General features: G+C 42.5%; 2 protein-coding genes across 4 annotated transcripts in view; both read left to right on the forward strand.

Annotated features, from left to right (window-relative positions):
- GGA2 (golgi associated, gamma adaptin ear containing, ARF binding protein 2) overlaps positions 1-12,365 on the forward strand; it is a 33,992-nt gene extending 21,627 nt beyond the window's left edge. For all 3 annotated transcript variants that reach the window (XM_037070614.1, XM_037070615.1, XM_037070616.1), the window contains 8 exons: positions 1,663-1,788; positions 2,748-2,867; positions 3,177-3,205; positions 3,700-3,830; positions 6,605-6,762; positions 9,391-9,560; positions 10,632-10,742; positions 11,276-12,365. In XM_037070614.1, the coding sequence (XP_036926509.1) occupies positions 1,663-1,788; positions 2,748-2,867; positions 3,177-3,205; positions 3,700-3,830; positions 6,605-6,762; positions 9,391-9,560; positions 10,632-10,742; positions 11,276-11,386 (956 nt within the window). In that variant the 3' untranslated portion in view covers positions 11,387-12,365. The remainder of the gene's footprint in view (positions 1-1,662; positions 1,789-2,747; positions 2,868-3,176; positions 3,206-3,699; positions 3,831-6,604; positions 6,763-9,390; positions 9,561-10,631; positions 10,743-11,275) is intronic.
- An 8,195-nt stretch (positions 12,366-20,560) lies between these two features.
- Positions 20,561-27,111, forward strand: part of COG7 (component of oligomeric golgi complex 7) — a 78,209-nt gene continuing 71,658 nt past the window's right edge. Inside the window, exons 1-3 of the mRNA XM_037070607.1 lie at positions 20,561-20,856; positions 24,888-25,036; positions 25,337-25,453. Coding sequence (XP_036926502.1) covers positions 20,688-20,856; positions 24,888-25,036; positions 25,337-25,453 — 435 coding nt within the window. The 5' untranslated portion in view covers positions 20,561-20,687. The remainder of the gene's footprint in view (positions 20,857-24,887; positions 25,037-25,336; positions 25,454-27,111) is intronic.

Here is a 27,111-nt window from a genome sequence, read left to right on the forward strand (position 1 = left end):
GGTAGGAGCAGGGGGAAGCAAGAATACTTCCTAAGTGGTGTTCAGGAGGCCCATGGTGACTAGTTGGGGACAAGAAATAAATGGTCACTGCTGAGGAGTAATCTTCTGGCACTTTGGCCTGCATAGCCCCTGGTCCTGTGCTCGTCTCGCTCTCTCCTGGAATAGAGTTTTTACAGGTAAACCAGACCGTGAGATACTCGTAGTTTTTAAAATCTGGGTATATTTTATACTTTCAGGACGTTTTACTTAGGACATTAAATTTTCCTCAGGAATCCTTTTTTAAAAGAGATTTTATTTATTTTTAGAGAAGAGGGGAAGGGAGAGAGAAGAGCAGGAGAGAAACATCAGTGTGTGGTTGCCTGTTGTGTACCTCCAGCTGGGGACTTGACCCGTAACCCAGGCATGTGCCCTGCCTGGGAATGTAACTGGTGACCCTTTGGTTCGTAGGCCAGCGCTCAATCCACTGAGCCACACCAGCCAAGGCCTTCTCAGGAATTCTTGATCTGTATTTAGATTTTTCTAAAGGTAGATTCATGTACCAGTTTGTTCCCTACAAACTTAAAAGCTTTTTAGTAACTGAATAAAGTACCAAAATTTTTTAATATTCATATTTACATGGATAAAACAGCTTTCTGTTTTAATTTTAGATTAATTAAACTAAAGTTTTAGTTCTTTAGTTGATGGAGCCATCTTTCAACTGTTGGCCATCATGTTGTCCAGTACAGATATAGAAGGTGAAAAATTTGGTTTCATTTCATTTAATTAATTAATTAATTTTCAGAGAGAGAGAGGGGATGGGAAGGAGAAAGAGAAGGAGAGAAACATCAGTGTGTGGTTGATTTTCATGTGCCCCCTACTGGGGACCTGGCCCACAACCCAGGCATGTACCCTGACTGGGAATCGAACCTGTGACCCTTTGGTTTGTAGCCTGCACTCAATCCATTGAGCTACACCAGCCAGGTTGTTTCTCTTATGTCTTTTTTAATGTTTTTTATTTATTTGTCTTTAGAGGGGAAGGAGAGAGGGAGAGAAATATCAATGTATGGTTGCCTTTCATGCGTCCCCTGCTGGAAACTGGCCTGCAACCCAGGCATGTGCCCTGACTGGGAATCAAACTGTGATCCTCTGGTTCACAGGCCTGCACTCAATTCATTGAGCTATACCAGTCAGGGCCTGTTACATCTTTTTTAAAAAAAAATATTGAGGGATTTATATTTTAAAATCATCTGTTTTATTTATTTATTTATTTATTTAATAGCGAGAGGGATAGAGAGGGAGAAAGAGATGGAAACAGTGATGTGTGAATGATACATGGATCAGTTGAGCCTTACAGACAACCCCCTCCCCCAACTGGCTTGCAACCCACACATGTGCCCTGACCAGGAATTGAACTGGTGACCTGTTGTTTGTAGGCTGGCATTCAATCCACTGAGCCACACCAGCCAGGGCTCTCCTATGTCTTGAGAACTGAAAGTGTTGGGGTTCAGGGATTGAGTGACTAGATGTAATAGAGAGGCCTGATCACATGATCTAGGGGTAAGGAGCATGGATATACTGAATTTGGCAGAGCTATGTGATAGCTATATTGTGGAATGGCTTAAAAAAGATTGAGGTTGTTGGTAGCTAAACCTGGGGATTCTGAGTTTTATCTCATTTTTCCAGTGGAGATTCTTCAGGCAAATGACCTCCTCACCCAAGGAGTTCTGCTGTACAAGCAGGTTATGGAGGGCCGGGTTATCTTTGGGAACACAGTGAGCAGCACAGTGGGAGACATACCTGTCTCCAGAGGTATGTGCAGAGAACCTTCCCCTGCCCTCTGCTTTGTTGCAGCCTGCAAATACTAGAAAAGAAATGACTCTCAGAATATTCTGAGTTATGATGTAGAAATGAGAAAAGTTGACCTCTTTTTGTTTTCTGCAAGAACTGCCACGTATGCCTTGATGAGTTGACTGACAGGCTGGACTCCAGCTTTGGCTATAAACAGAGGCAGGTGGCTATATTGCGCCCAAGTTTATATTCCACTTCTCACAGATGCATACTATGGGAGCTGGAGACCAAGAAAGTGATCTTTTTCAGTGGTTCCTGATGCCAGGCTAGCTGCATCAGGATTGTGTTTAATACTGGTTAAAATGCAGACTCTTAGGTCTCTGACTTGGACCTTCTGAATCAGGATTGCTTATAGGTAGGCCTGACATTTGCATTTTTAAAAATTTTTTAAAAAAATTTATTTATTTATCTTTGGAAGGGAAGGGAAGGAGAGAAAGAGAGAAATATCAATGTATGGTTGCTTGTGGTGCATCCCCTACTGGGAACTGGCCTGCAACCCAGGCATGTGTCCTGACTGGGAATCGAACTGCAATCTTCTGGTTTGCAGGCCCGTGCTCAATCCGCTGAGCTACACCAGCCAGGGCTCTGACATTTGCATTTTTATTAAGCACTGCAGGTGATTCTGATTAGCTGTGGTCAGAAGCCATGAAAAGGCTCTGAATTGGAGAAGACAGCTCTGCTGTGTCCAGACCATCAGAGGAGGACTTTGGCTGCTGGGTGGGAAGGCAGTCACTCTGGCTCCCTCACTTTAGATGCCAACTCAGGCTATGTGTCAAGTCTTTCTTCTGAGCGTGTGTTGAGGGTGGGATGATGTGATGTCTTTTGATTGGAAGGAGGCCTGAGGGAAGCTGATAGGCTTTTAAGTGGAGACGTGGCTCTTATTCTGACTGACTGGTCTTCCTAAATCTATTTGTTTCTAGTCTTTCAGAATCCAACTGGCTGTATGAAGAACTGCCTGATGGACTTGGAGGTGGACAGTGGATCTGAGCCAGCTGGAACTGGAGTACCATCTCTACTTCATCATGACCTGGCAGCCTTAGGTGAGGGTGGTTGACTGGGGAGAGGTACCGAATGGTCCTGGCTCCCAGGGATCTTGAGTAAGCTGGTTCCTCTTGAGGAGAATATTCCTGTTTTAGAGGGAATTGGGTGTACTGGGAAGCTCAGAGAGGCCCTTTTTCACTTAGTCTCAGATCTGCCATGGACAAGGTGAATGACTGGCTACTTTGAATGACTGGCAAAGCTTTGCGTAGGCTTTCTAAATGTTCTAGAAAGGTTGGACATGGGGTTGCTCTCCAGGTCCTATCAGGTAGAGTTACTGGTGTGCATCTCTCTCTGTTCCTTCCTTGTAGGAATCAGTGATACTCCAGTTACCAACAAGGTAAGGATGCTCTTCTCAGGGGCCACAGAGGAGAGCAGAGGGGAGGTCCCTTGAACCTAGTGCTGTCTAAGGGAAGAGGGGGGCTATGGCATAGCCTAGGGGGTGCTTGCAGACTTGGAGGCCAAAGCCTCCTCATCTCTACTGTCTAGGCTTGGAACCACAGAGGGAAGTTTCTTCTCATATCCCCTCTTCAGTAGTGCCCTGCTGCTTATTGAAGGTCTACTTGGAGTCATGTTCTCTTGCCCTTTCTTGCCTACCTGTATCAGGCAGTGAAGTCAGCCTGGGCTGGAGTGGCTTTTGTGGGGTCAGGATGTGCTGTCACAATGGCTGGTGGTAATTCATGCCCTGGCCTTGTTTTATTTCATTGTTTATTTATTTTTGGTGTTCTGACTGGGAATCCAACCTGCAACCTTTGGCTTTGTGGGGCAACACCCAACCAACGGAGCCACCCCAGTCAGGGCCTTGCTTTATTTTAGCCATTCCTGGTTTGGCAGGTTGCTGGACAGAGCTGCTGTAAGGAAGAGAGGAATCCTGCCAGCACACTGCCAGGTGGTGGTGTTGAGAGCCCGTCTGCAGAAAGGAGCTTGCTGGACCTCTTCTCCTCACAGCCACCCTTGGGCCCTGTGTGAGTGTGTGGGTGGGGAGGGCGAGGGGGCTCCTGTGTGCAGCTCATGCTCATGGCACCGGGGCTGGGGTGACCCTCCAAGGCAGGCAGAGCCCTCTCACTCTGGAAGGGTTTCTTTGCTTCCCCTCTTCTCCCTTTACTCCCATCATAAGTCAGGGAAGGGCTTCTGGAGGTTTTGTTTAAGCAGTAGCAGCAGTAGATAATGATGTTTTTGTTGTGTATAGGTGGGTTTTTTCTTTTATAATTATAATTTAATTTGAAATGAAGCAAAATTTGATCACAAGAGTGACAGTTAGTATAGAAAGTCCCAAATACCAACCCCTAAGACAATGTTGAATGTTCCTTCTTTGCTTTTTCTCTATACATGTAGTAATGTGTTACTGTCTCTTATTTTTACACAAATGAGGTCATAATTTACGAACTGTATTCCAATGTGTTTTTTTAATATCACGTTAATATCTTTAATACGTTTTCATGTCAGTATATGAATTTGTTTCATTCTTTCCAGTAGGTATATAATAATTCACATATACACATATACATGTATTTAATCATTTCCTTCTTGTGGATCTTTACATAGCTTCCAGTTTGGAGGCATTTGGGTAGTGGTAACAATGCAGATTTCTTAAAAGTAGAGGTGCTGCAAGCTGTGAATATAAATAAATTTCCCAAGATCCTATCCCTCTGCCTCTGGAAATATTGGAGCAGTTTGCCTTCTCTCAACAACCCGAGTGCCCATGACACTGATGAAGAGAGACCACAGGGCTCTGTTGGCAGTAATGTGCCAGGTGGTCATACTTATTGCACCCAGAAGGGCTTTTTCCACTTTACTTTCTCTAATCACTCCAGTGATCATTCTGATTTTGGTGGGTTACTTCTGTCTGGACTTTAGTTTTCCAAAAACACTTTCAGTTTATATTACGAATGGACAAAATGATAAAGAAGTATGAATAAAGTGGTCCATGTAACTTGTGTTACCATTTTCCTGCATTACTTCACCCTGGTGATCACATGAGGGAAACTGAACCTGATGTCAGGGACTGCCTGACAGGGACATTAATTACCTCACACATTGCACTGTTTCTCAAACATTTTTCTCATTTAATTCTTAGGACACCATTAGAAAACTGCGGCATAGGTTAAATTCTTTTTTAAAAAATATATTTTATTGATTATGCCATTACAGTTGTCCCATTCCCCCCCTTCACTCCCCTCCACCCTGCACACTCCTCCTCCACCATTACCCCCACTTTCGTTCATGTCCATGTGTCACAAGTTTCTTAGATCCTGTATTTCCCATAGCATTCCTGCCCTCCCTCTATTTTCTGCCTACTGTCTATGCTACTTATTCTCTGTACCTTCTCCCCCCTTCTCCTCCTCCCACTCCCCTGTTGCTAACCCTCCATGTGTTCTTCATTTCTATGGTTCCACTCCTGATCTAGCTGTCCTCTTGGTTTGCTTTTGTTTTAGGTGTGGTTGTTAATAACTGTGAGTTTGCTGTCCTTTCACTGTTCATATTTTTCATCTTTTTCTTAGATAAGTCTCTTTAACATTTCATAGAATAAGGGCTTGGTGATGATGAACTCCTTGAACTTGGCCTTATCTGAGAAGCACTTTATCTGCCCTTCCATTCTAAATGAAAGCTTTGCTGGATAGAGCAGTCTTGGATGTAGGTCTTTGGATTTCATGACTTGGAATACTTCTTTCCAGCCCCTTCTTGCCTGTAAGGTCTCTTTTGAGAAATCAGCTGACAGTCTGATGGGAGCTCCTTTGTAGGTGACTGACCCTCTATCTCTTGCTGCTTTTAGGATTCTCTCCTTCATTTTAATCTTGGCAATGTAATTATGATGTGCCTTGGTGTGTTCCTTCTTGGGTCCACTTTCTTTGGGACTCTCTGAGCTTCCTGGATTTCCTGGAAGTCAATTTCCTTAGCTAGACTGGGGAAGTTCTCCTTTATTATTTGTTCAAATAAGTTTTCCACTCGTGGATGTTCCTCTTCCCCTTCTGGTACCCCTAGAATTTGGATGTTGGAACGTTTAAAGATGTCCTGGAGGTTCCTAAGCCTCTCCTCATTTTTTTGAATTCTCATTTCTTCCTTCTTTTCTGGTTGGCTGTTCCTTTCTTCCTTCTGGTCCACTCCCTTGATTTGAGTCCCAGTTTCCTTTCCAGCACTATTGATTTCCTGTGCATTTCCCTTCATTTCAATCAGTTTAGCCTTCATATGTTCCTCTAATTTGTGACTAAAATCAACCAGTTCTGTGAGCATCCTGATCACTAGTATTTTGAACTGTGCATCTGAAAGGTTGGCTATTTCTTGGTCGCTTAGAATTATAGGCTCTGGGGCTTTGAGCTGTTCTTGAGTCAAAATGTTTTGGTCTGTTCACACCTGTTATGTATGAGGGGCGGAACCTTAGGTGTTCACCAGGGCCTGGCGACCCAATTGCTGGGTTATGATGTGGTCTGGCTGAATGGTTTGTTGTTGTCGGACTTTCGTACAGTTCAATTTTCTGTGTTTTGGCTGCGTTTTTGTTGCTAAAACTTTGTTGGCTTTAAACTTAGTTGTGGGAGGAGGCACAGTGTTTCCACCTATGCTTCCATCTTGGCCTGAAGTCCTAAATTCTTATATAAAGTCATATACCTCTAAAATACACACACATACCTATGTACATATATATATTTCTTTTTTCCCCCTTCTTGTTCTTCAGAAATTCTAATTACAGATTCCTGGAATTCTTGCTGGTCTTGATATTTATTTTTATTTTTTATTTTTGCAGGAATTATATTCCACAGAAAAATATCCCCAAGGAAGTGCTTCCAGGTACTAAATCATCTCCTGGTTGGTCCTGGGAGGCTGGCCCATTGGCTTCGTCCTCATCTTCCCAGAATACAGCTCTGGCTCAAGTGTTTGTCCCTTTGGAGTCTGTTAAGCCCAGTAAGTGCAGTTTCACACTGTTATTTTCCTTCTCTCTATTAGATGCCTAGCATTATCCCCTCTGGATTCATAGGAATGGCTCTTAAACTGTGGAGAATGAGAGGTGGAAATTTTGCCTCAGGGCAGAGGATAAGGAGGTGACTTCATGTCTTTTAGTTTATATTTTCCTGAATGTTTTCTCTGCCTTGGGGTGGACACAGTGAAGGATATTGGAAGGCAGGATTTAATTAGGGTGCTTGAGTCTTCTTAGGGACATGATGTTCATTCATTTGGAATTCAAGAAGGTAATGTTTAGTGTGGCCTGAAATAACTCAGAAGAGGTGGAATTAGAGGAAGGGGACAATTTGGCTGGCAATTCTCCTCTTCTAGGGATCCTCATTAATGCAGGAAAGTAGATGTTACCCTTTTTTATAAAGGAAAGGAGACTGAAGGCCCAGTTAAGTATGGTGACTGCCTATGCACAGCACTAGTATGTGAGCAGGAAACAAATGCGCTTTAGATCTCTGGCCTGGCCCTCTTCTGTGGGCATAGGCCCCTGTTGTGGCTTGGTGTGGTAAGGTCAGGCTACAGAGAACCCTGGAACCAGGCAGAGGAAGTTAAACAGTCAGTAAGCAGTGGGAGCCCTTTGCATACTTACTTTGTTAACTTTTGATTTAAAAATAATCCACGTTCACCTGGCTGGTATAGCTCAGTGGATTGAGTGCGGGCCTGCGAACCACACGATAACGGTTTGATTCCCAGTCAGGGCACATGCCTGGGTTGCAGGCCAGTTCCCAGCGGGGGACTCACGAGAGGCAACCATGCATTGATATTTCTCTCCTTCTCTCCTTCTCTTCCACTCTAAAGATAAATAAATAAAATCTTTAAAAAAAAAGTTAAGTATTATTAAAAAAAAAAATCCACGTTCAGCCCTGGCTGGTATGGCTCAGTGGTTGAGTGCCAGCCTGGAAAACAAAGGGTTGATGGTTTGATTCCCAGTCTAGGTCATATGCTTGGGTTACAGGCATTAATGTTCCTCTTTCTCTCTCTTTCCCTCCCTTTTCGTCTAAAAATAAATAAATAAAATCTTTAAAAAATAAAAACACTTCATGTTCAATGGTAGTTGATTGATTTTGATAATTGTGCTGTGGTTTTATAAAATGCTAACATTCAAAGAAGCTGGTTGAAAGGGTATATGGGACTTTTTTGTTACCTTTGTAACTTTTTATACATCTTAAATTATTAAAAACAGTAAAAAAATTAAAAACAAAAATATGCATGTTCAATGTAGAAATTTTAGAAAAGAGAATAGACTAGAAACTTAAAATCAACTGTACCATTATCACCCTGAGGTGGAAGTTCTGTTAATGTCTTAGTTTCATTTCTTTTTTCTTTTTTTTCTTTTCATTTCTCTTTTCTTTCTTTCTTTCTTAGCCTCACCTGAGGACATGCTTATTGATTGTAGAGAGAGGGAAAGTGAGGGGGAGAGAGAGGGAGAGAAACATCGATGTGAAAGAGAAACATTTATTGGTTGTTTCTTGAACCTGCCCTGACTGAGGACTAAACCCGCAACCCAGGCATGTGTCCTCACCTGGAATGGAACTTTTGACCTCTCTGTTTATGGGATGATGCTTCATCCAGTTGAGCCATACCAATCAGGGCAACATTTAAACATTTTTGATCTTCATTGTCAAGCTTCCCTCCAGAAAGTTTGCCTTAACCCAGTGCTCTCATCTATGATCCCTTCTAGGTATTCTCAGTCTTTTGATTCTTTGGCAGTTTCATTATTAAACTATATTTTTATTTATTTTTAACTGTATTTGTATATTTTCATTTTGTCAAATGATGGTTGGCATGAGACAAAGACTCATTAAAGTTTTTTTCCAGCTTGTTAGCTAGATGTCTGCTATTAATTGGCCACTAGTTTTGAAATAGATGTTCTTAACATATTAAATCCTCATATTTGGGTCTGTTCTGCATGCTCTGGTTTGTGCCATTTTGCTTGAATATGTACAAAACTTCTGTTTTGTACATATCTGAGTATTCATTAATGCAAATAGCCATTCCTCTCTCTCTTTGTTTTTAATGTCAGTCTCATGGTTCCCCCCACCCCAAATTAGCTTTAGAATCATTTCCTAGCCACATTAAAACAATCATTTTAGGATTTCTGTTGGAATGCCATTAAACCGATTGATTTGAAGAGATCTGCTATCTTTGCAGTTTTGTGAAGTTGAATATAGGAGAGTATGTGTTTAGTCATACACAAGAGATGGGAAGGACAGAGGCTCACATTTAGCAGTGCTTATTTCTGGGTAGAATTAAGGGTGGTTTTTATTTTGTTCTTTGATATCCTGTATTTTCCATAGTGTTCATACATTGTTTTGATCATAATCATATCTCCTTGTTAAAAAGTTCTTATTAAAAAAAACACTTGGTAATGTGCTTAGGATGGTTTGATGGCAGAAGGGTCATAGTTATCCAACTAGAAGCATTGAGGACTTGGATTATGGCAGTGCAGAGGGTTAAGTTTAAGAGCTGTTGTGACCCGAGGAGCGACAGCATTTGGTGAGGATGTAAATGTCTTCTTCAGGTTTGGTTGTCTGGGGGTTGTAGCAGTACTAACCCTTTCGGTTGGCCCTTTTCTACCAGGCAGCCTGCCTCCAGTCATCGTGTATGACCGGAATGGACTCCGAATTCTGCTCCACTTTTCCCAGACAGGGGCCCCGGGTCACCCTGAGGTGCAGGTGCTGCTGCTCACCATGATGAGCACTGCCACTCAGCCTGTCTGGGACATCATGTTTCAAGTGGCTGTGCCAAAGGTGAGCCATCTGCTGGCCAGATTCTTGGAGCTTGTCAATAAAGGCTCTCATTTCTGAGTACCAGGTCCTTTGCTGGGGCATTATGTATTAGGTGTAAGGACAGAATCTTCACTCAAAGTCATGTAAGATAAAATGGGAACTCTGTTGGCTCTTTTTATTGTGGATTCTTGATGCCTGGATCCACAGGTAGGTTCTTACATGATTCCTTAAGATTCTGTCTCTTCCCATCTCCTGACTTTGCTTTCCTCTTTGGAGCCTGTTCTCTGACAGACTCTCCACAAAGGAGAAAAATGGTACTAGCAGCTCCAGAATTACATGGTCCTTAGCCCTTTTCTCTTAGAAAGAAACTTTCCTATGCTTTACACCTAAAACTAATACAAATAATACTGATTATAAACTATGATTGAAAAATTAAAAAAGTATTTTAAAGATTAAATTAAATAGTGAATATAGAAGAAGAAAAAAGAAAGAACGAACCTCTGATCTGGCATGAAGCATGCAGACTGCCCAAGAAAAGGATAGGATTGGCACTGTGGTGTCACCTGCATACATTAGCAATAACTTGGGTTCAGGGATATGAGGTACTCTGTCCAATTTGGATATTAGGTTTACCCCTCTTCAACGGGATTAGGGCCCCACTGAGTAACAACCATACTGGAATCACAAATGGGACAGGGGCATGTCCTGAACGGAAAGGTTCAAGGCAAACAAAGTTAAAGATACACATTTTCTAATCCTTATGGTGATCATGTGGAGTAATGCTGTGGTACTTCTGTTTTATATATTACCAGTCTAAAGCTTGGAAAGATTAGATATTTTGCCCAAGATCATAGAGCTGGTAAAAGGCAGAGTTAGAATTCAACCCAGGATGTACCCTCACTCTGCATGTGCCTCTTTGAAGTCACACTCTGACTCACATCAGACACATTCTGGGTGTGGAAGGAGCGGTCTTTGGGTCCTGTCATCAATGGGTGGGGTGCAGGTCAAGCTTTCCTGTTCACCTGATCTCCTTATTGAAGCTGTTATTTACAAGGAATGAGTTATATGTCGGATTCCCCTGTCTCCCTGTAGTCAATGAGAGTGAAACTGCAGCCGGCATCCAGCTCCCAGCTCCCAGCATTCAGTCCTTTGATGCCTCCAACTGTGATCTCTCAGATGCTGCTACTCGACAATCCACACAAAGTAGGTTCTGGTATCTTTAACACCAGGGAGATGGGGCCCTGAACTGTGGGGTGGCAGCTTGGTACATAGACAGAGGCATATTGAGGTCTTGCTCTGAAGTCTCTGGTGTGGATGGGAGTGGTGGTGGGTTGGTTCCTGCTAGAGTGTGTTTTCTTCTGGGGCTTATTGAAAGAATACCTGTGACCAGATTGTCATATCTGGGAAGCAAGGGAGTGACACAGACTCTCTGCAATAGGAGTAGTCTTCCTAAAGGGAAGCCTGTCTGTTGTCCTCAGCTGTTCTCTGAGCAGTGGTCCAACTTAGGATTGCACAAGTGGGAAAGGACTTGCAGGATGTGTGCCTAGCTCCCCTTGTGTTTTGGTCCCCAGGGGTCTAGGCCAGGCTGTTCTGTCACAGTTGTGTGAAGCCCTCACCTGGCTCAAGTTAACATGAATACACTGTTCTTTAGTGACTGCTGGATGGGGAAAGGCTTTTACTTTGTGCTTGTCTCTCTGTTGCTCCTCACTAATTTACCATCTTATATCTTTGCCCAGGAGCCCATCCGGTTACGGTATAAGCTGACATTCAACCAGGGCGGACAGCCTTTCAGCGAAGTAGGAGAAGTGAAAGACTTTCCAGACCTGGCAATCATGGGTGCAGCCTAACTTTCCACAAGACACATCCTGCCATTCAAGTTTAGGCAGTGCTGCTTGTGCTGTCTAGATAGGATTAATCATGATGACCTAGTGCAAAGTGCCAAGAGTTCTGTCCTGATTCAGGCTCTGGATGCTAACCACCAACCTCTGACTTGTTCTGCAGATTGTGTGTTTGTGTGTGTTGTTGTATGGAGTTCAGGGGAGGGAGGAACAGAACTTGGGATATGGGCAGTATGGGAAGTGCTAAAGCATTTGTGATAACCACCTGCTACAATTGTATCTCTTTCTGTGTGTTTGGACACTGATCTCTCTGCTCTGGTTGGACGTTTTATAAGCCAAAGCTGCTGTTGTTTTCATCTGTTATCTTTCCATTCATCCACTCTGTGCCTTGTTAGCCTTTGAAAGTCTTGGTTGCTTCCAGGCTGCTATTCTCAGGGACCTTAAAAGGGACCTACTTAGTTGGTTTTGGGCCAGAGTATATCTTCTGGGGCATTCTCTTTTAAGAAAGACCTTGTCTCCATTTCCATTAGAGAATGCATCTTGCAAGTATTCCAGAGTATCTTCTCAATGGAATGCTTATTGCACTGTGTTCCATGTGAGGGGCTGCCAGTAGACCAGAGGCCCATACCTGGTAGGCCAGTCATGTCCTTTACCACTGTGCCTTAGAATCACCTTTAGATGGGCCCTCCAGGCCAGAGGGAAAAATAGATCCTAGGCCTCATTCAGGCCTCAGTTTCTGTGGGTTGTGCAGCCTGTCTGGGCCCTGAGGACCCTCATCTCTATCCTTATCCTCTTTACAGGCATTTACCTAGAGCTCTTTGTGACACAGTGCTAGTTATTATAAATCATAGCTAACAGGCTCCCCTGGAATGTTGCCTTCACAACCCAAGATGAAAAACTGGTGCAAAAAGATATGAAAAGAGCTTAGTAGTGATTTAAGTGGTGACTAAATACAGAAAGTCATTGAATAAATACCTGTGTAGCAATATACTTTGTGGAGTTTTGAGTAAGTAGGAGCTGCAAAAGCCATTGCATTTAGAGATGATAGGGTTAAAGGGAACTGTCAACCATTGAGGAAGTAAGGAAGACTTCATGAAGGATGTGAAATCTTAACAACTGATTCAGTGAAGAGAGAAGCCCTGGGGATCTGAACAACACTGGAAAGAGATGTGGATTTTTGTTTTGAAGGAAAATTCAGGTGTACAATCCATACTTAGCACCTACTATGTGCTAGGCACTTAGTGCATGTTTTAGAAGTCCTGCTTGGCCTGATTGTTGGGAGAAGAAAGCTGACTTTGGCTATGATGGCCTGATGAAGGACTTTAAAATCCCAGCAGCTCAACTGTCTTGGCAGGATTCTACCTCAGAAACTGCAGGGCTCCATTTGGGGCTTTTTATTATGAAATCTGGCGCTCTGTAGACTGATCTTTCAATATCTACATTTAGTTGGAAGTCTGCCAACACTAATTGGTGGGAAAGGTGCCATAAAAAACAAGGTATGCTAATTTTTAAGCAAATGTGAAAACTCATAAATGATGGGCTGATTTCTTCATTTGGCCTAATGCACATATGGTTCATTTTAATCTAAAATTACTTTATGTTCACATGCTCTGTATAGCTTTTATAGGCTCTAAGCTATTTCTCAGCTATTTCATAGTCTGTAATGACAGTGTTGGCCTAGGAAGAATGTCCCATCAAAATATGTGAATGAGGCTTACACGTGAAAGACTCTTATCCTGTTGTCCGAGGTAACTTGTGTGTGTCTGAACATTATTCTGTCTTCTGGCAGTGGTGCTCTGCTTAGGTGGAGTTGGATAGGACAAGAGAGTTGGGTGTGCGGTCCTGAAAGTGACTGTGGTTTATGTTATCAGTGCCTTCTAATTACCAAGTTCAGTGACCACTTAATGATCAACTCTTACCCTCTTATTCAAGTATTTGACCAACTACTATGAAGCAGACACTGTTGTAGGCACTGTGGATACAGTAGTAACAGAGTCCTTGGCCCCCTGCATCTTCCATGCTAGTAAGGAGAGGCAAGTCCCTATTACCTGGTAGAGGTAGGTGATCAGTAAGGCACTGATGATCAGTGTTTTTTCCCTGTCCTGAACTCCTCTTCTGGGATTTGTCTTACCCCTAGTTCTTCACCTGCCTCTGTGCCTCTCCATCTGTCCCTTAAGTATGGTGTTTTCCCAAGGTTTAGTCCTTAGGACTTTACTAAGCACATCTGGGCATTTAACCTCTAGATGGGACCTAGACCTCCATTTCAAGCTTCTACCTCTGTGCTGACATCAGATCCATGTTTTAAGCTGACAGTGGCAGTGGGTCTGTTTATCTTGAGGTTCCACTGTTGCCTCAAACTCCCAATGTTTAGAACTTCCTCAAACCCAACCTTCTCATTTCCATCTATATTTTCTTTTATTTGAAAGCATCTATCTGATCATTCCTGCTCCATCCATTCTACTTAATACTCTTGTTTCTAGTGTTTATTTCTACATACAACCACATCTTTCCCTCCCCTGCATTCACGTTAGTCACCTGCCTCTCAGTTCTCTGAGCAGTGATACTTGCCACCACTAGAATTTTCTGACAATCTGTGTCATGGATCCCTTGCTGAAAAATTCTGCATGGTTCTTAATGTCTAAAGAGCCTATTGCAATCAAATGGAAGTTGCTTACAGTACCTTCCTGTAACTGTGCGCCCTACCCACTGGCATCATCTGCGAAAAATAGAGCACACTTTCCACAGCCACAAGAAAGTTGGTCATGTTTTTTGTTTTTTTTTTAAGAATAATTATTGGTTTGAGAGAAACGAAAACATTGACTTGTTGTTCTACTTATGCATTGATTGGTTGATTCTTGTATGTGCCTTGACTGGAAATTTTACCCTCAACTTTGGTGTATTGGGACAACACTAAGCAACTGAGCTACCCAGACAGGTAATTAATAAAACATTACCTGTCATGTTTATTTATTTATTTATTTATATTTTTGTAATTGTTGTTCAATTACCATTGTCCCATTTTTTCCCATTACTTTCCCCTTCCCGACCTGCCTCCACCTCCCATATCCCACATTCAATCCTCCCCACCCCTTGTCTTTGTCCATGGGTCCTTTATACATGCTCTTTGACTTGACTCTTCCCCTTCTTTCCCTGTTATCCACCTCCTCCCTCCCCTCTGATCATTTAGTTTGTTCTTTATTTCCAGTCTCTGGTCCTGTTTTACTTGCTTGTTTTGGTGATTATGTTCCACTTATAGGTGAGATACCTGTCATGTTTTGATGTTTTCTCTTGTCCCTTTCCACACCTGCAGTTCACTCCTCCCTTTATTTCTTCAGTGAATGTAAAATGCTGCTTTATCCGTGTGTCACTGAGAGTAAATGGGCAATGGAGAGAGTAAATGTTGAAAACAGGGTAAATGACTTAAGAACCAAAGAACATGAGTTTTACCTATTAAAGATAATATAAAATGAGAGAATACAAAAGGTAGACAGCAAAAGCGATATTCTAAAATGCAGAGTGCTGGACTACTACAGTGTTTACAAGTCACAACTTTTTTTTTACTCCTCACCTGAGGAGGATATGCTTATTGATTTTAGAGCAAGAAGAAGGGGGGAGGAGAGAGAGACAAATATCAATATGAGACAGAAACATGGATCAGTTGCCTCCTGTACATCCTGAGTGGGGATTGAACCTGCAACTCCAGTGTGTGCCCTGGCCAGGAATTGAACCCTCAACCTTTTGGGGGTATAGAATGATGCTCCAACCAACTGAATTACCTGGCCAGGGCACAAGTCACAAGTTCTTTAGATCTATTCCAATACAGAAGACACCCAGCCCCCAAACTGAAAATTTTGGGGTCAATCAGGGGCCCCCTTTTTTTTAAAGTAAGAAAAGGGTAAGATTGTGTCCTGGAATGCTAGCTGTGATTGGTTGGTTCGTTGTTTTTTGTTGTTGTTGTTTTTTAAGATTTTATTTATCTTTAGAGGGGAAGGGAAGGAAAGAAGGAGAGAAGTATCAATGTATGGTTGCCTCTCACAAGTCCCCTGCTGGGAACTGGCCTGCAACCCAGGTATGTGCCCTGACTGGGAATTGAACTGCGATACTCTGGTTCACAGGCCTGCGCTGAATCCACTGAGCTATGCCAGCCAGGGCTTGGTTGGTTCTTTTTTTAAAGGTATGGTTTGACATGTCATCTGGAAAGAGGTGGAGCCAAGTAGGGACAAAGCAGGGAGTGTCCTTGATAAGATCATACATTTAAGCCCTGGCTGGTGTAGCTCAGTGGATTGAGCGCGGGCCTGTGAACCAGAGTATCGCAGTTCGATTCCCAGTCAGGGCACATACCTGGGTTGCAGGCCATTTCCCAGCAGGGCACTTGTGAGAGGCAACCATACACTGACATTTCTCTCCTTCTCTCCTTCCCTTCCTCTCTAAAGATAAATAAATTAAAAAATATATTTTAAAAAAAGATTTTAAAAAATCATACATTTAAGATACAATGTCAGCTGGAATGAAAAAAGCCAGGCCTTTCTGCTGTCCTTGTTCAAGGCAGTCCCAATTCTACCATGTTTATTTGAATAGAGGTTGCATTTTAAAAAGCATGAGCACTGACTGGTATGGCTCAGTGGGTTGAGTGTCACGCCCCAAACTGAAAGGTCACCAGTTCCATTCCTGGTCAAGGCACGTGCCTGGGTTGCTGGCCAGGGCCCCTGTTGGGGGTGTGCAACAGGTAACAGATCAGTGTTTCTTGCACATTGATCTTTTTCTCCCTTTCCCTCTCTCTAAAAATAAAAATCTTTTAAAAAATCATAAGCATTTTGTTCCTTCCATTTTTATTCTTGAATACTTCATCTCACTTCTAGAGGTTATTTTTAAAATTGATACAAGCCTTAAAGTTGAGGTCTTCTGAAGCCCCTAAGAGTTTATTTTATTTATTTTTTATTTTATTTTTATTTTTTAAAGACTTTATTTTTAGAGGATAAGGGAGGGAGAAAGGGAGTGATATTAGTGGGTTTCCTCTTGCATGCAACTGGAGACCTGGCCCATAACCCACATATGTGCCCTGACCGAGAATCACACTGGTGACCTTTGTTTGGTTCAAAAGCTGATGCTCAATTACTGAGCCACACCAGCTAGGGTTCACGATTCACTTACTATTTGTGCTTGACCTGTCTGCCTGGTTTCCATACAGGAACAGACTTGACTTGCTCCTAAGTATTTAAAGTTTAAAATTTTGGTGAGGTTCAGTTTAATACTGAGACAAAGTAAATACCAAAAAGTTACAATCATCTTGTATTTCTATAACAGGAAACTTAAAATCATTAAGAATGTTCTATTCACAATAGCATTGAAATCAATACAATACTTTGGAATAAATTTATCAAAAGTACAAGACTTTTACAATAAACAACTATAAGATATTGCTGGGAGAAAGAAGAATTAAATTAGAGGTCCTCAACCAGGGGTGACTGTTTAAACTGGAGGACACTTTGAAACCAGAAAAGACACCAGCATTCAGGCTGCCTGTCAGTACCAAACCCAATAAGCAATTACAGCGAATGAATCTTCATGGGCACTTTATTCAGAGGGCCAGCAATCTGAAAAGATGGCGGGTTCATACCCTAACAGGCCATCTTGTCTTCTCTTTCCATGCCAGACTTTTTATAACGGAATAAACAAGGTGTGGTGAGGGGCTTTGAAATTCTGGGAGGACTAGGTGAATAAAGCAGCAACATTCCTGGTCATCTGTGTCTCCCTGGAACATAAAGGCCCAGATGCCTCCAGTTGTCCCCAGGCAGTCATCTTTAGCAGTGCCCCAGGAGGTCAGTTTTTTTCACAGGAGCCAGGACATGCCTTATCCGTAGTTTTTGAAACAAAAGCTTTAACAAACGCATTACTTGGTAGACTTAGAACTTTTTATTTTAAGCTAAAATTTTCCAACTCCTGAGTTCCCTATCAACTTGGCATAGTATGGAGACATTTTTGGTTGTCAAAATTTAGCAGAGGGTTGCTACTGGCTTCTAGTGAGTTGAGGCCGGGATGCAGCTAAACACTGTACAATGCTTTCTGCAACAATTTTTTTGCCCTAAGCGAGTCAATAGCACCAAGGTTGAAAATCCTGATCTCAATAAGTGGGGAGGCATTTCACATTCATGTATTGGAAGACAATATTGTCAAAGATGCTAATTCTCTGATCTATGAATTCAATATAATCCCTATTCCAGCAGCATTTTTTGGTAGAAATTGATAAGCTGATCACATGATGTGCTGTAAGTGGAAATGCAAAGGGTCTCAAGTAGCAAAATAATTTTTTGATAGAACAAAGTGGGAAGACTTACACTTGTATGAACTACAGTGATCAAAACAGCTTGGTATTGGTACAAGAATAGAGAGAAAACAGAATTCAGAGTCCAGAAACCCTTATACTTTTGTCACTTGATTTTGACAAAGGTCTAAAGGCAATTCAGTAGAGAAAGAAACGTTTTCAACAAATGGTCCTGGGATAATTACATGTCTGCTCATACACACAAATGAACTTAGACCTTTACTTCATACCATCCCCACCCCCACCCCCAAAGTGAGCTCAAATTGGATCACAGACCTAAATGTAGGAGCTAAAACTAAGATTTCTGGAAGAAAATTAGGAAAAATTTATGATTTTGTGTTAGGTGAAGAGTTTTCCCCTGCTTGAATATCACTTTTTAAATAATTTTTTAAAATTACAGTTGACACAGTGTCAGTTTTAGCTGTACAATATAGTGATTAGACATTTATATAACTTATGAAGTGATCACCCCAATCTAACACCTACCTAGCACCATAGTTAATTCCCTGTTTTACTTTACATTCCCATGACTGTTTTGTGACTGCCAATTTGTATTTAATCCCTTCACCTTACCACCCATCTCACTACCTCCCTTTAGATACAACAAAAAAGTATGATCCATAAAGGGAAACAGTGATAATAATCAAAGTAAAAAGACATGCATCTCAAAAGACACCACTAAGAAAGTGAAAAGGCAAACTACAGATTGGGAGAAGATATTTACAAACCATATCCTTAATAAAGGAGTTATATACAGAATATGTAATGAACTTTAGCAGCTCAGTAATGTGAAAATAACTCCATTTTGAAATTGGGCAGATTTGATTAAACATTTCTCTAAAGATACAATGATGGCTAATAAGCAGATGAAAAGACAATATATGAGGGAAATTCAAGTTAAAGCAACAATGACAACACTTCATAATGAAATATTGGGGAAGCTGTAGAGAAACTGGAACCCTCTTACATTTTATTGATGGTAATATAAAATGGTATAGGCACTCTGGATAAATTTCATAGTTTGTTAAATTTATCAGTTACACTCCTAGGAACCCAGAAGTAGTGAAAACACCCAAAGACAAGTGAACGTTCATAGCAGAGTTACTCATAAAATTCAGTGTCCATCAACTGGTGAATGGGTAAAATGCTGTATCCACACAGTGGATTACTATGTAGCAGCAGGAACAAACTGCTGATATACAACATGTTCAGTGAAAGAGACCAAATGCAAAAGGCTACATATTGTCTGATTCCATGTATTTGAAATGTCCAGAGAGGTAAATGTATAGACAGCAAATCGGGTTTCCCAGGACTGGGCATGGGAGCAGAGGTTAAGTGCAAATGGGCAGCAAGGAACTTTTTGGCTAATGGAAATGTTCTTATGGAGATGGCACAACTCTAAATTTATTGAAAATCATTGAATTGTATACTTCGGGTGGTTTTTTATGTCCTGTAAATTTATTACTCAATAAACCTGTTTTTAAAGTGTGAGCTGGTTGGGGAGGGAATGGACATATTAGAGTATCTAAGGCTTCTGAGCAAGACCTGGGGCTTGATCATTTTGCACCTACAAAGCTAGGGTACCAGCTTCCCTACTTTGTGGATTTAGGTATTCCAGAAATAACAGAAGTATTTACAACTGTACACCAGGAGTTTTTTTGTTTGTTTGTTTCCTCCTTGGTTGGTGTGGCTCAGTGGACTGAGTGCTGGCCTGGGAGCTGAAATGCCGTTTCCGTTGATACCCCATCAGGGCAAATGCCTGGGTTGTGGGCCAGGTCCTCAGTTGGAGTTGAGAGGCAGCTGATCTCAAACACACATGATGTTTCTGTCCCCCTTACTGCTTTCCTTTTCCCTTCTTTAAAAATAAAATCTCCCAAAAATAAAATTTTGTTTCCTCTGACAAAGTGGAACCTGAAAAGAAGTCATGGGCGTTTGGGCTGCCTGTCACTACCAAACCCAATAAGCAATGACAGGAATTGAATCTTTATGGGCACTTATTCAGATGGCCGGTGATCTGAGATGGCAGGTTCACACCCTAACAGACCATCTTCTTTTCCCTTTCCAGACTTCTTATAATGGAATAAACGAGGTGCGGTGAGGGTTTTTGAAATTCAGGGAGGATTAGGTAGAAGAAACAGCAACATTCCTTTCCTGGGCAGTTAGCAGTTTCCAGGGGCTGGTAGTTGTCTGCTGCTCCCTAAAACACAATGGCTGGGATGCCTCCCCTTGTCCCTAGGCGGTAATCTTTTAGCAGTGTTTTCCCAGGAGCCAGGATGAGCCTTATCTATCTGTAGTTATTGGAACAAAAGCTTCAACACATACACTACTAGCTAGGCTTATAAATTTTTATCAATCTAAAATTTTCCAACTCTCGAGTCCCACCCAATCAAAAGGAGGCCCTCCCAGGTCGTGTCCCTTTTCTGAGGTGTCCACAGTTTTCAACTGGAGGAAGCAGTGATTTGCAGACTGGGGAGTTTTAGTGTGCAGTCTCATGAAAGGTCACGAGGTCAATGTGGCCTGAGTGATGGGACAAGAGTGGAAGAGTGCTGGGCAGAGGCCAAGCCACGTCTGTTCCCTCCGTCCCCTGTAAAGTACCATGGTGTTCAAGGCACCCGAGTTCAAGGTACCCGAGTTCAAATATCCGCGTTGCCATTTTCTAGCTACCTAACCGGCTACCTTACTAGTTCTGAACCAGCTGCAAGCTCCCGCTCTTTGTCTTTACGTAGGGGACAGTGATAGAACTCTCGGAAGGTTTATAATGCTCAACAAGCGCCCAAGTTAGCAGAAGCAGCATTTCCAAGGCCCAGCTCCGGCCCATCCCCGCCCAGCGGCGCTGGCTTTTTGCCGTCGTACAGCCACCTACTTCCGGGGGAAGTACGGCGCGCGGCGAGGGCCATTCTGGGCTGTCTACTTCTGATTGGTGACGGGAGAGGTCTTTGGAGGAGGTGCCGCGCTCTCACAGGGACCGGGGATTTGAGGTGCTTGGCCATGGACTACTCCAGGTTCCTGGCTGAGGACTTCAACGTGAAGGAGTGGATCAACGCGGCCTTCAGGGCCGGCCCCAAGGAGGCGGCGGCGGGAAAGGCGGACGGGCACGCGGCCACGCTGGTGATGAAGCTGCAGCTGTTCATCCAAGAGGTGAACCACGCCGTGGAGGGTGAGCCGCGGGCCTCTGGGTAGTGGGGCCCATGCTGGGCGGTGGGTGTCGGCGCCTCCCGCGTCGGCCTCGACGGACTGGCAGGATCAGAGACTGCAGCCGTCTTTTAAGGTAGTTAATAATAATTAAAAAATAACACCAGCAGCCACTCCACGAACTCCTTTGACGTGATTTTTAAAATTGTTGTATTTTATTAAGCCTTTGCAAGTTACCTTGTTCTTGTCATGTTCTGTTTTCACAGAGAAACCCAGGGTATTTTTCCAACACAGTAGTTTGGGGGGTGACTCCTTGACTCTTTATTTTAACTTTTTATTCTGTTACAGTTGTCCCAGTTTTTCCCGCTTCGCCTTACTCCGCCTAGCCCAGCCCGCTCCTCCAGTCAGTCCTCACACCGTTGTCCATTTCCGTGGGTCATTCATGCATGTTCTTTCACTAGTTCCTCAGTGTGATTTTAATCCACCCTATGTTTTTTAGGTACGTCCTGCAAGCCAGTCTCCCTGCGAGGCTTGGTGGGGAAGACGAGGCCAGCAGGCTGCCTACTGGAATTGGGGCCAGTAAATAGACCTTTTAACAAAAGTTAGGGAAGAGGGACACTTACTTCCCTTCAAATTCTTTATTGTACTTGGCGTCTTTTACTATTTATTGAGCATCTATTGTGTCCGTGTCAAGACATGGACACTGGGAATGAAAAGTGCCCCGATGGAGCTTTCTGCCTTGTGGGGACTATGTGCAAACTGATTACAGTGAGGTGTGGCTTTACTGGGACTGAAACCGGGAGCTGTGGAGGCTGGGAGAGACTCCACCTACTTCCTGTCACTGAAGACTTCATAGGGCAAAGACGGAGGGCGAGCATTAATAATAGCAAATATTTGAGTCCTTGGTATGTCAGTCACTGTTTAAGTGCTGTATACGTATTAATTAAATGGTTCTCAACCAGGGGTGGTAGTGCCTGTCCCTCTCCCCAGTATATTTGGAAATTGGTGGGAAATTTTTCAGTTGTTGAAGTGGGGAGAATGTCGTAAAGTTGGATGGTGATGCTTAATGCCCACAGTGAAGAGCATGTCCTGAACAATGATAAAATGCCCTGGCCACAATGTTTATAGTGCCCCTTTATATAGGCATGATTATCTAATTTAAGCCAAATTTCTACTTTATAGTTCTAGAAACTGCAGCTGACAGAAGTAACTTGTCCAGCATCACGATGCTAATGAATGAAGGAGTCTGGAATTGAAACCAGGTGACTGGTTGCAGAGCCCAGGCTTTTATACAATATAATATTACTTTGGAGCTAGTCCTAGCCAGGCCAGAGAAGGGTGAGAGGTTCAAACAGAGCTTCATGAATATCAATAAATATTCATCATCATCATCATTATTATTATAAGAGCACACTTTCCTGGGAGAAACTTCTGCTGGAGATAAGGCAGGAAAATAGGTTGGGATCAAACTATGAAAGGCCTTTTTGGCCATCCTATGGGGTTTGGGTTTCATCCATCAGCAGGGAGAAGCTTTTGGAAGTTTAAAGCTTTATGTTTAGGGAAGACAAGGCAAGGGCCCAAGTGTGCAGTGAAGAGAAGTCACTGCAGACATTCCAGCAGGAGAGGGTGAGGGCCTTCAGCTGGAGGATTGATTTGCTCATTTACTCAGTCAGCAAATATTCAGTATTTATTGGGCACAAACTCTTTTCCCGGGTCTCAAGACGCACTGTTGAACAAGACCCAGTCTTAGGTTGGAGAGGTTGGTAGGGATCACTCAGGATTTAAATGTCACATTAAAGAGTTTGGATTTTATTTAAAACAAGTGTAATGTGAAGGCAGTGGAGGATTTTTTTATGCAGAGGTGTGACATAGTTTGACGATGTCTGCATTCTGGAGGCTATTGCTGAGGTTCAGAAGAGAGATGAAAGTGGCTTCAACTATGATTATGGTGGTGGTGATGATGAGAAATGGTTAGATTTAAGCCATTTTTAAGAAGAAGAAAAGGGGGAACTTGCTGATGGGTTCGAATGAGGGCAGATTCTTAACCTAAATAACTGTGGGTGGAGGTGCCAGACAAAGTAACATTGAGAGAACTTATAATAAACCTGCATTTACTCAATGTCTGGATGTTACAATGAACATTTTATTATTTTTGCTTTATCAGAAAGCAAAATACCATTTTACCCCTTGATCCATCTCATTTTTTGATGTGCATTTCAAAATAAGTTGTAGACATCAGTACGACTTCACCCTAAACATTTCAGTTAGAACCATAATAATTATTATTAGAATTCAGTATTTGTTTACAGCTTTTTTTTTTAGATAAAATTCACATAAGGTGAAATGCTTGGAACTTATCTGATGAACTGATGAGTTTTCACAAGTGTATAACTAGCATAACTCAGACCTCCCTAAGATAGAGAATGTTACCACCACAAAAAAATGCCCCCATACCTCTTTGCAGTGAAGTCTGACCCTTTTTCTCCCAGAGATAGCCCCTGGAAGTGGTGGTTTTAAAATAGATACTAGAGTGGATTACCTTTTTATGGGCTGTAAAGAGGAGAAATGTACCCAGGGAACCAGCCAGTCCTGAAGTGTGACTCTGAGGCTTAGCAATTGGAGACCAAGTTGGGGCCGTAGCAGTACTTTTAGAAGTCAGTGAAGACTCTGTATGTTTAAGAAATCTTTGTGTGTTCTGTCTTTGTTTTCATAGGCTTAGAACCTTACCTGGGGTCAGTGATGGAAACAGGTTGTTATTTCAAGGCAGAGCTGGATGATGGATGAATAAATAGGTTCCTGAAGTGCATCTTCAAGATGTGAACGTCCATTCAGGCCACTGATGGAGCAGAAGACTCTGGGCTTCTTTGGTTGATTCCTCATTAAAGAGTTAAATGGTTCTATGCCCTTAACTCTTTCTCCCCTTTCATATAATACATCCTGGTCTGCAAATGTGTTCAAACTTTATTTCATACTTAAGACATTAAAAATGTGCTGATTCCTTGGTCTCACTTGATCTATCAGACGTACAAATAGGAATCTCTGGACGGTGGCCTAGGGACCTGACCTTCATTTTAACTTAACTGCAGCTGGTTCTGGTGATCTGCAGGCTTTGTTTATTTATTTATTTATTTAAAGATTTAAAAAATTTATTTTTAGAGAGAGAGGAAAGGAGGGCGAAAGGGAGAAAAACATCAGTGTTTCTGACGTGCCTCTTACATGCCACACACTGGGAACCTGACCCAGAACTCAGGCATGTGCCCTGAGTGGGAATCGAACCAGTGACTCTTTGGTTCCCAGGCTGGCACTCAATCCACTGAGCCACACCAGCCAGGGCTAGACTGAATTTTGAAAAGACTGTGTAAGGCTTGGTTTCGGTTCTGTGAAATCTTGGGCAAGTTATCTAACCTGTGAGTCTCAGTTTTCTTATCTGTAAGAGGTGGCTGCATGCCCTGGCTGGTGTGGCTCAGTGGATTGAGTGCTGGCCTGTGACCAAAAGGTTGCCAGTTCAATTTCTGGTCAGGGCATGTGCCTGGGTTGCAGGCCAGGTCCCCATTTGGGGGTGTGCAAGAGGCAGCCGTTCCATTTCCCTCATACACTAGAGTTTCTCTCCCTCTTTTTCTTTCTCTAAAAAGTAAATAAATAAAACCTTAAAAAAAAAAGAGGTGGCTGCTACTAATTGGCATGGACAGTCAGTGATATAATGTATAAAAGCACCTGTTCCATAACACATTCACCAAATGCCAGTCCTTCATTCTCCTTACAGAATGGTGTGAAAGGAAAGGGTGTTAAAATTGAACTTGGTGGTGGAAAACAATTGATGTTGGGTCAGGTCGATGGTACATTCTGTGTGAAATCACGTGGCCCTTACCCATGAGTCTGGGGAGGACATACATGGTCCTGACAGAAGCCAGCTTACCTTCCACTCTTCATTTGACATAGGTTGGGGAAATGTTGTGGTTACAACTTTCTTCCTGTCATCTGATTTGTGTTGTTCACTCATGACTGCTCTGATTTTCACCTTCAGTACCTATTTCTGTGTTTGGGTTCTTGCTACAGAAACAAGTCTCCAGGCCCTTCAGAATATGCCCAAAGTGCTCCGTGATGTGGAAGCCCTTAAACAGGAGGCATCTTTCTTGAAAGAGCAAATGATTCTTGTCAAGGAGGACATTAAAAAATTTGAACAAGACACATCCCAGTCAATGCAGGTATTTTGGCTCCTGTTCTGAATGTTGACTTGTGGTTTTAGAAGATGTTCATTCTCAGAGTGAGAGGCCAACCTTAACTGAGAATTCTACCAAGCACTCAGAGTACTCTTTTGCTGGGTTCCTTCAGCTTATTAACCTCTGTTCAGCACCTGTGACATTTAGCCTTGTGATTGTGTCGTAAGGGACGCAGGAGCTCCGTAGAGACAGGAACATGCCACAATACTTAGGTTTCAAGTCACTGATGGGAGGTAGTGATAATAAAACAGCCACTTCCTGGTTTTTGATCCATTTCCCTTTTAGGTGTTGGTAGAAATTGACCAGGTGAAGTCCAGGATGCAGCTTGCTGCTGAGTCCCTTCAAGAAGCAGATAAGTGGAGCACTTTGAGTGCTGATATTGAGGAGACATTCAAGACTCAGGTAAGTTTCTTATTTAGGGGTTGTTGTAAAATCTTCAGTGGGAACCTGAGGTTTGGGGAAACTAGTGCAATAGCCATTCCCTCACAACCATAGGGGCAGAAGATGACCATGTACAGATAGATTTAGACATGGGCAGGAAGAGTGAGAGTGCTCTGAGCATTTCCACCCTCTTTAGTTTTTACCCTCTGCTTGACTGAAGCTTCGAGTCCCACAGAGTGAGTTCAGAAGAATCCCCAATAAAAAAGGCAGAGAGAACAGTGTAAGTGACAGCAGGATGGAATGTGGGCCAAGGGGCCTTACGCACCACAGGGCCATGCTGAGTTACTTAACTCCTCCTGGGCTGCAGAGTGTGGAAAATAGTATACTTCTGAAGCTTGCTTATCAGGATGAAATGAGATGATTTCTTATGGAAAACTTTGTTACTTGTAAAGCAAAATGATTTATTTATTATGCTTTGCTATTTTTTAAAAACTTCAGAGTTTTAAAAAATGTTATGAATGTACACAGGAAAAACTTTAATAAACGTGAATAAATAGCAGAACATGTCTTTCTTATAATCTTGACATCCCTAATTTCCTAATTTCTCTTTTCCCATAATTCTGTTACCACCTTAATGCCTGTCCTTCTAGGTACATAACACACACGCAGGTGTGTTTCCTGCCCATATTTTCCCCGCAAGTGGGAGTACACAATGTGAACACTGCTTTGTACCTTGTGTTTTTACTCAATCATCTATCTATTATTCTGTGTCAGGTGTCATTATCTTTACCTACAACAGAGCCATACTCCTCCCCATTCTATTTTAGAGTCCCACAGGGTGTTGACAAATCCAACTGATCTGGCTTTATAGATATAAGTTGCAAATCTTTCTGAATTCCTGGCACATGTATGTGAGAGAGGATGGATTTAAGTATGGTCCTCACTTTAATAGTAGTGAACTACCAATTTTAATTAATTAAAAGTTATAAATCTTGTTTTTTCCTACTCCCATCTTGATATTCAGAACTACCTGCCCACAGTACCACACGCATCCTGCCATACTCCCCCTAGGCTCTTCAAATCTGCCTGGAGCTGCTCCCTGCTTGCTCTTTCTTTTTGCCTCCCTGTCTTGGTTAATGGTGTAATTTTCCGACTAAGTATCTAGGCCAGAGCCTCAGCAGTCCATAACTGCTCCTTCTTTCCTATCTCTCCCCTATTTGTCTTCAGTTATCTGTCCTTTTCATTCTTCTGCTATCACCTTACTGATGCTTTCCTGTTGGTTTACTGCTAGACCGTTGCCACAGCAGCCTATTGGTCTTGCTGGCAGATTCCTCCCACATTCCAATTTATCCTCCACACGGGACCAGGGAGATTTTCTAAAGCATAGAATGACACATTTCATTTCCCTGTCCCTTTTCCTCCCATTATAACCTTCAGCGATTCCCCATTTTCTACCAGATAAATCTTATGCATACTCATAGGCATAGCCTATCTTTCACAGAGGGGTATGTGTGGCTTTTCTGTGGCCTCCCCCTCCAGATGAACTCTACATTTTCATTGCTCTGAATTGTTAACACCATCATTTTACGTCTTCCTCCTCTGCCTAAACTGTTCTTCCTCTTTTTCTTACAGATAGTAGATGTCCTCTCATCCCTCAAGATCCAGCTGACATATCACCT

Source organism: Sturnira hondurensis, unplaced genomic scaffold (genome assembly GCF_014824575.4).
Source record: "Sturnira hondurensis isolate 20B ecotype Veracruz unplaced genomic scaffold, ASM1482457v3 Scaffold0018877, whole genome shotgun sequence".
Taxonomy (NCBI): domain Eukaryota; kingdom Metazoa; phylum Chordata; class Mammalia; order Chiroptera; family Phyllostomidae; genus Sturnira; species Sturnira hondurensis.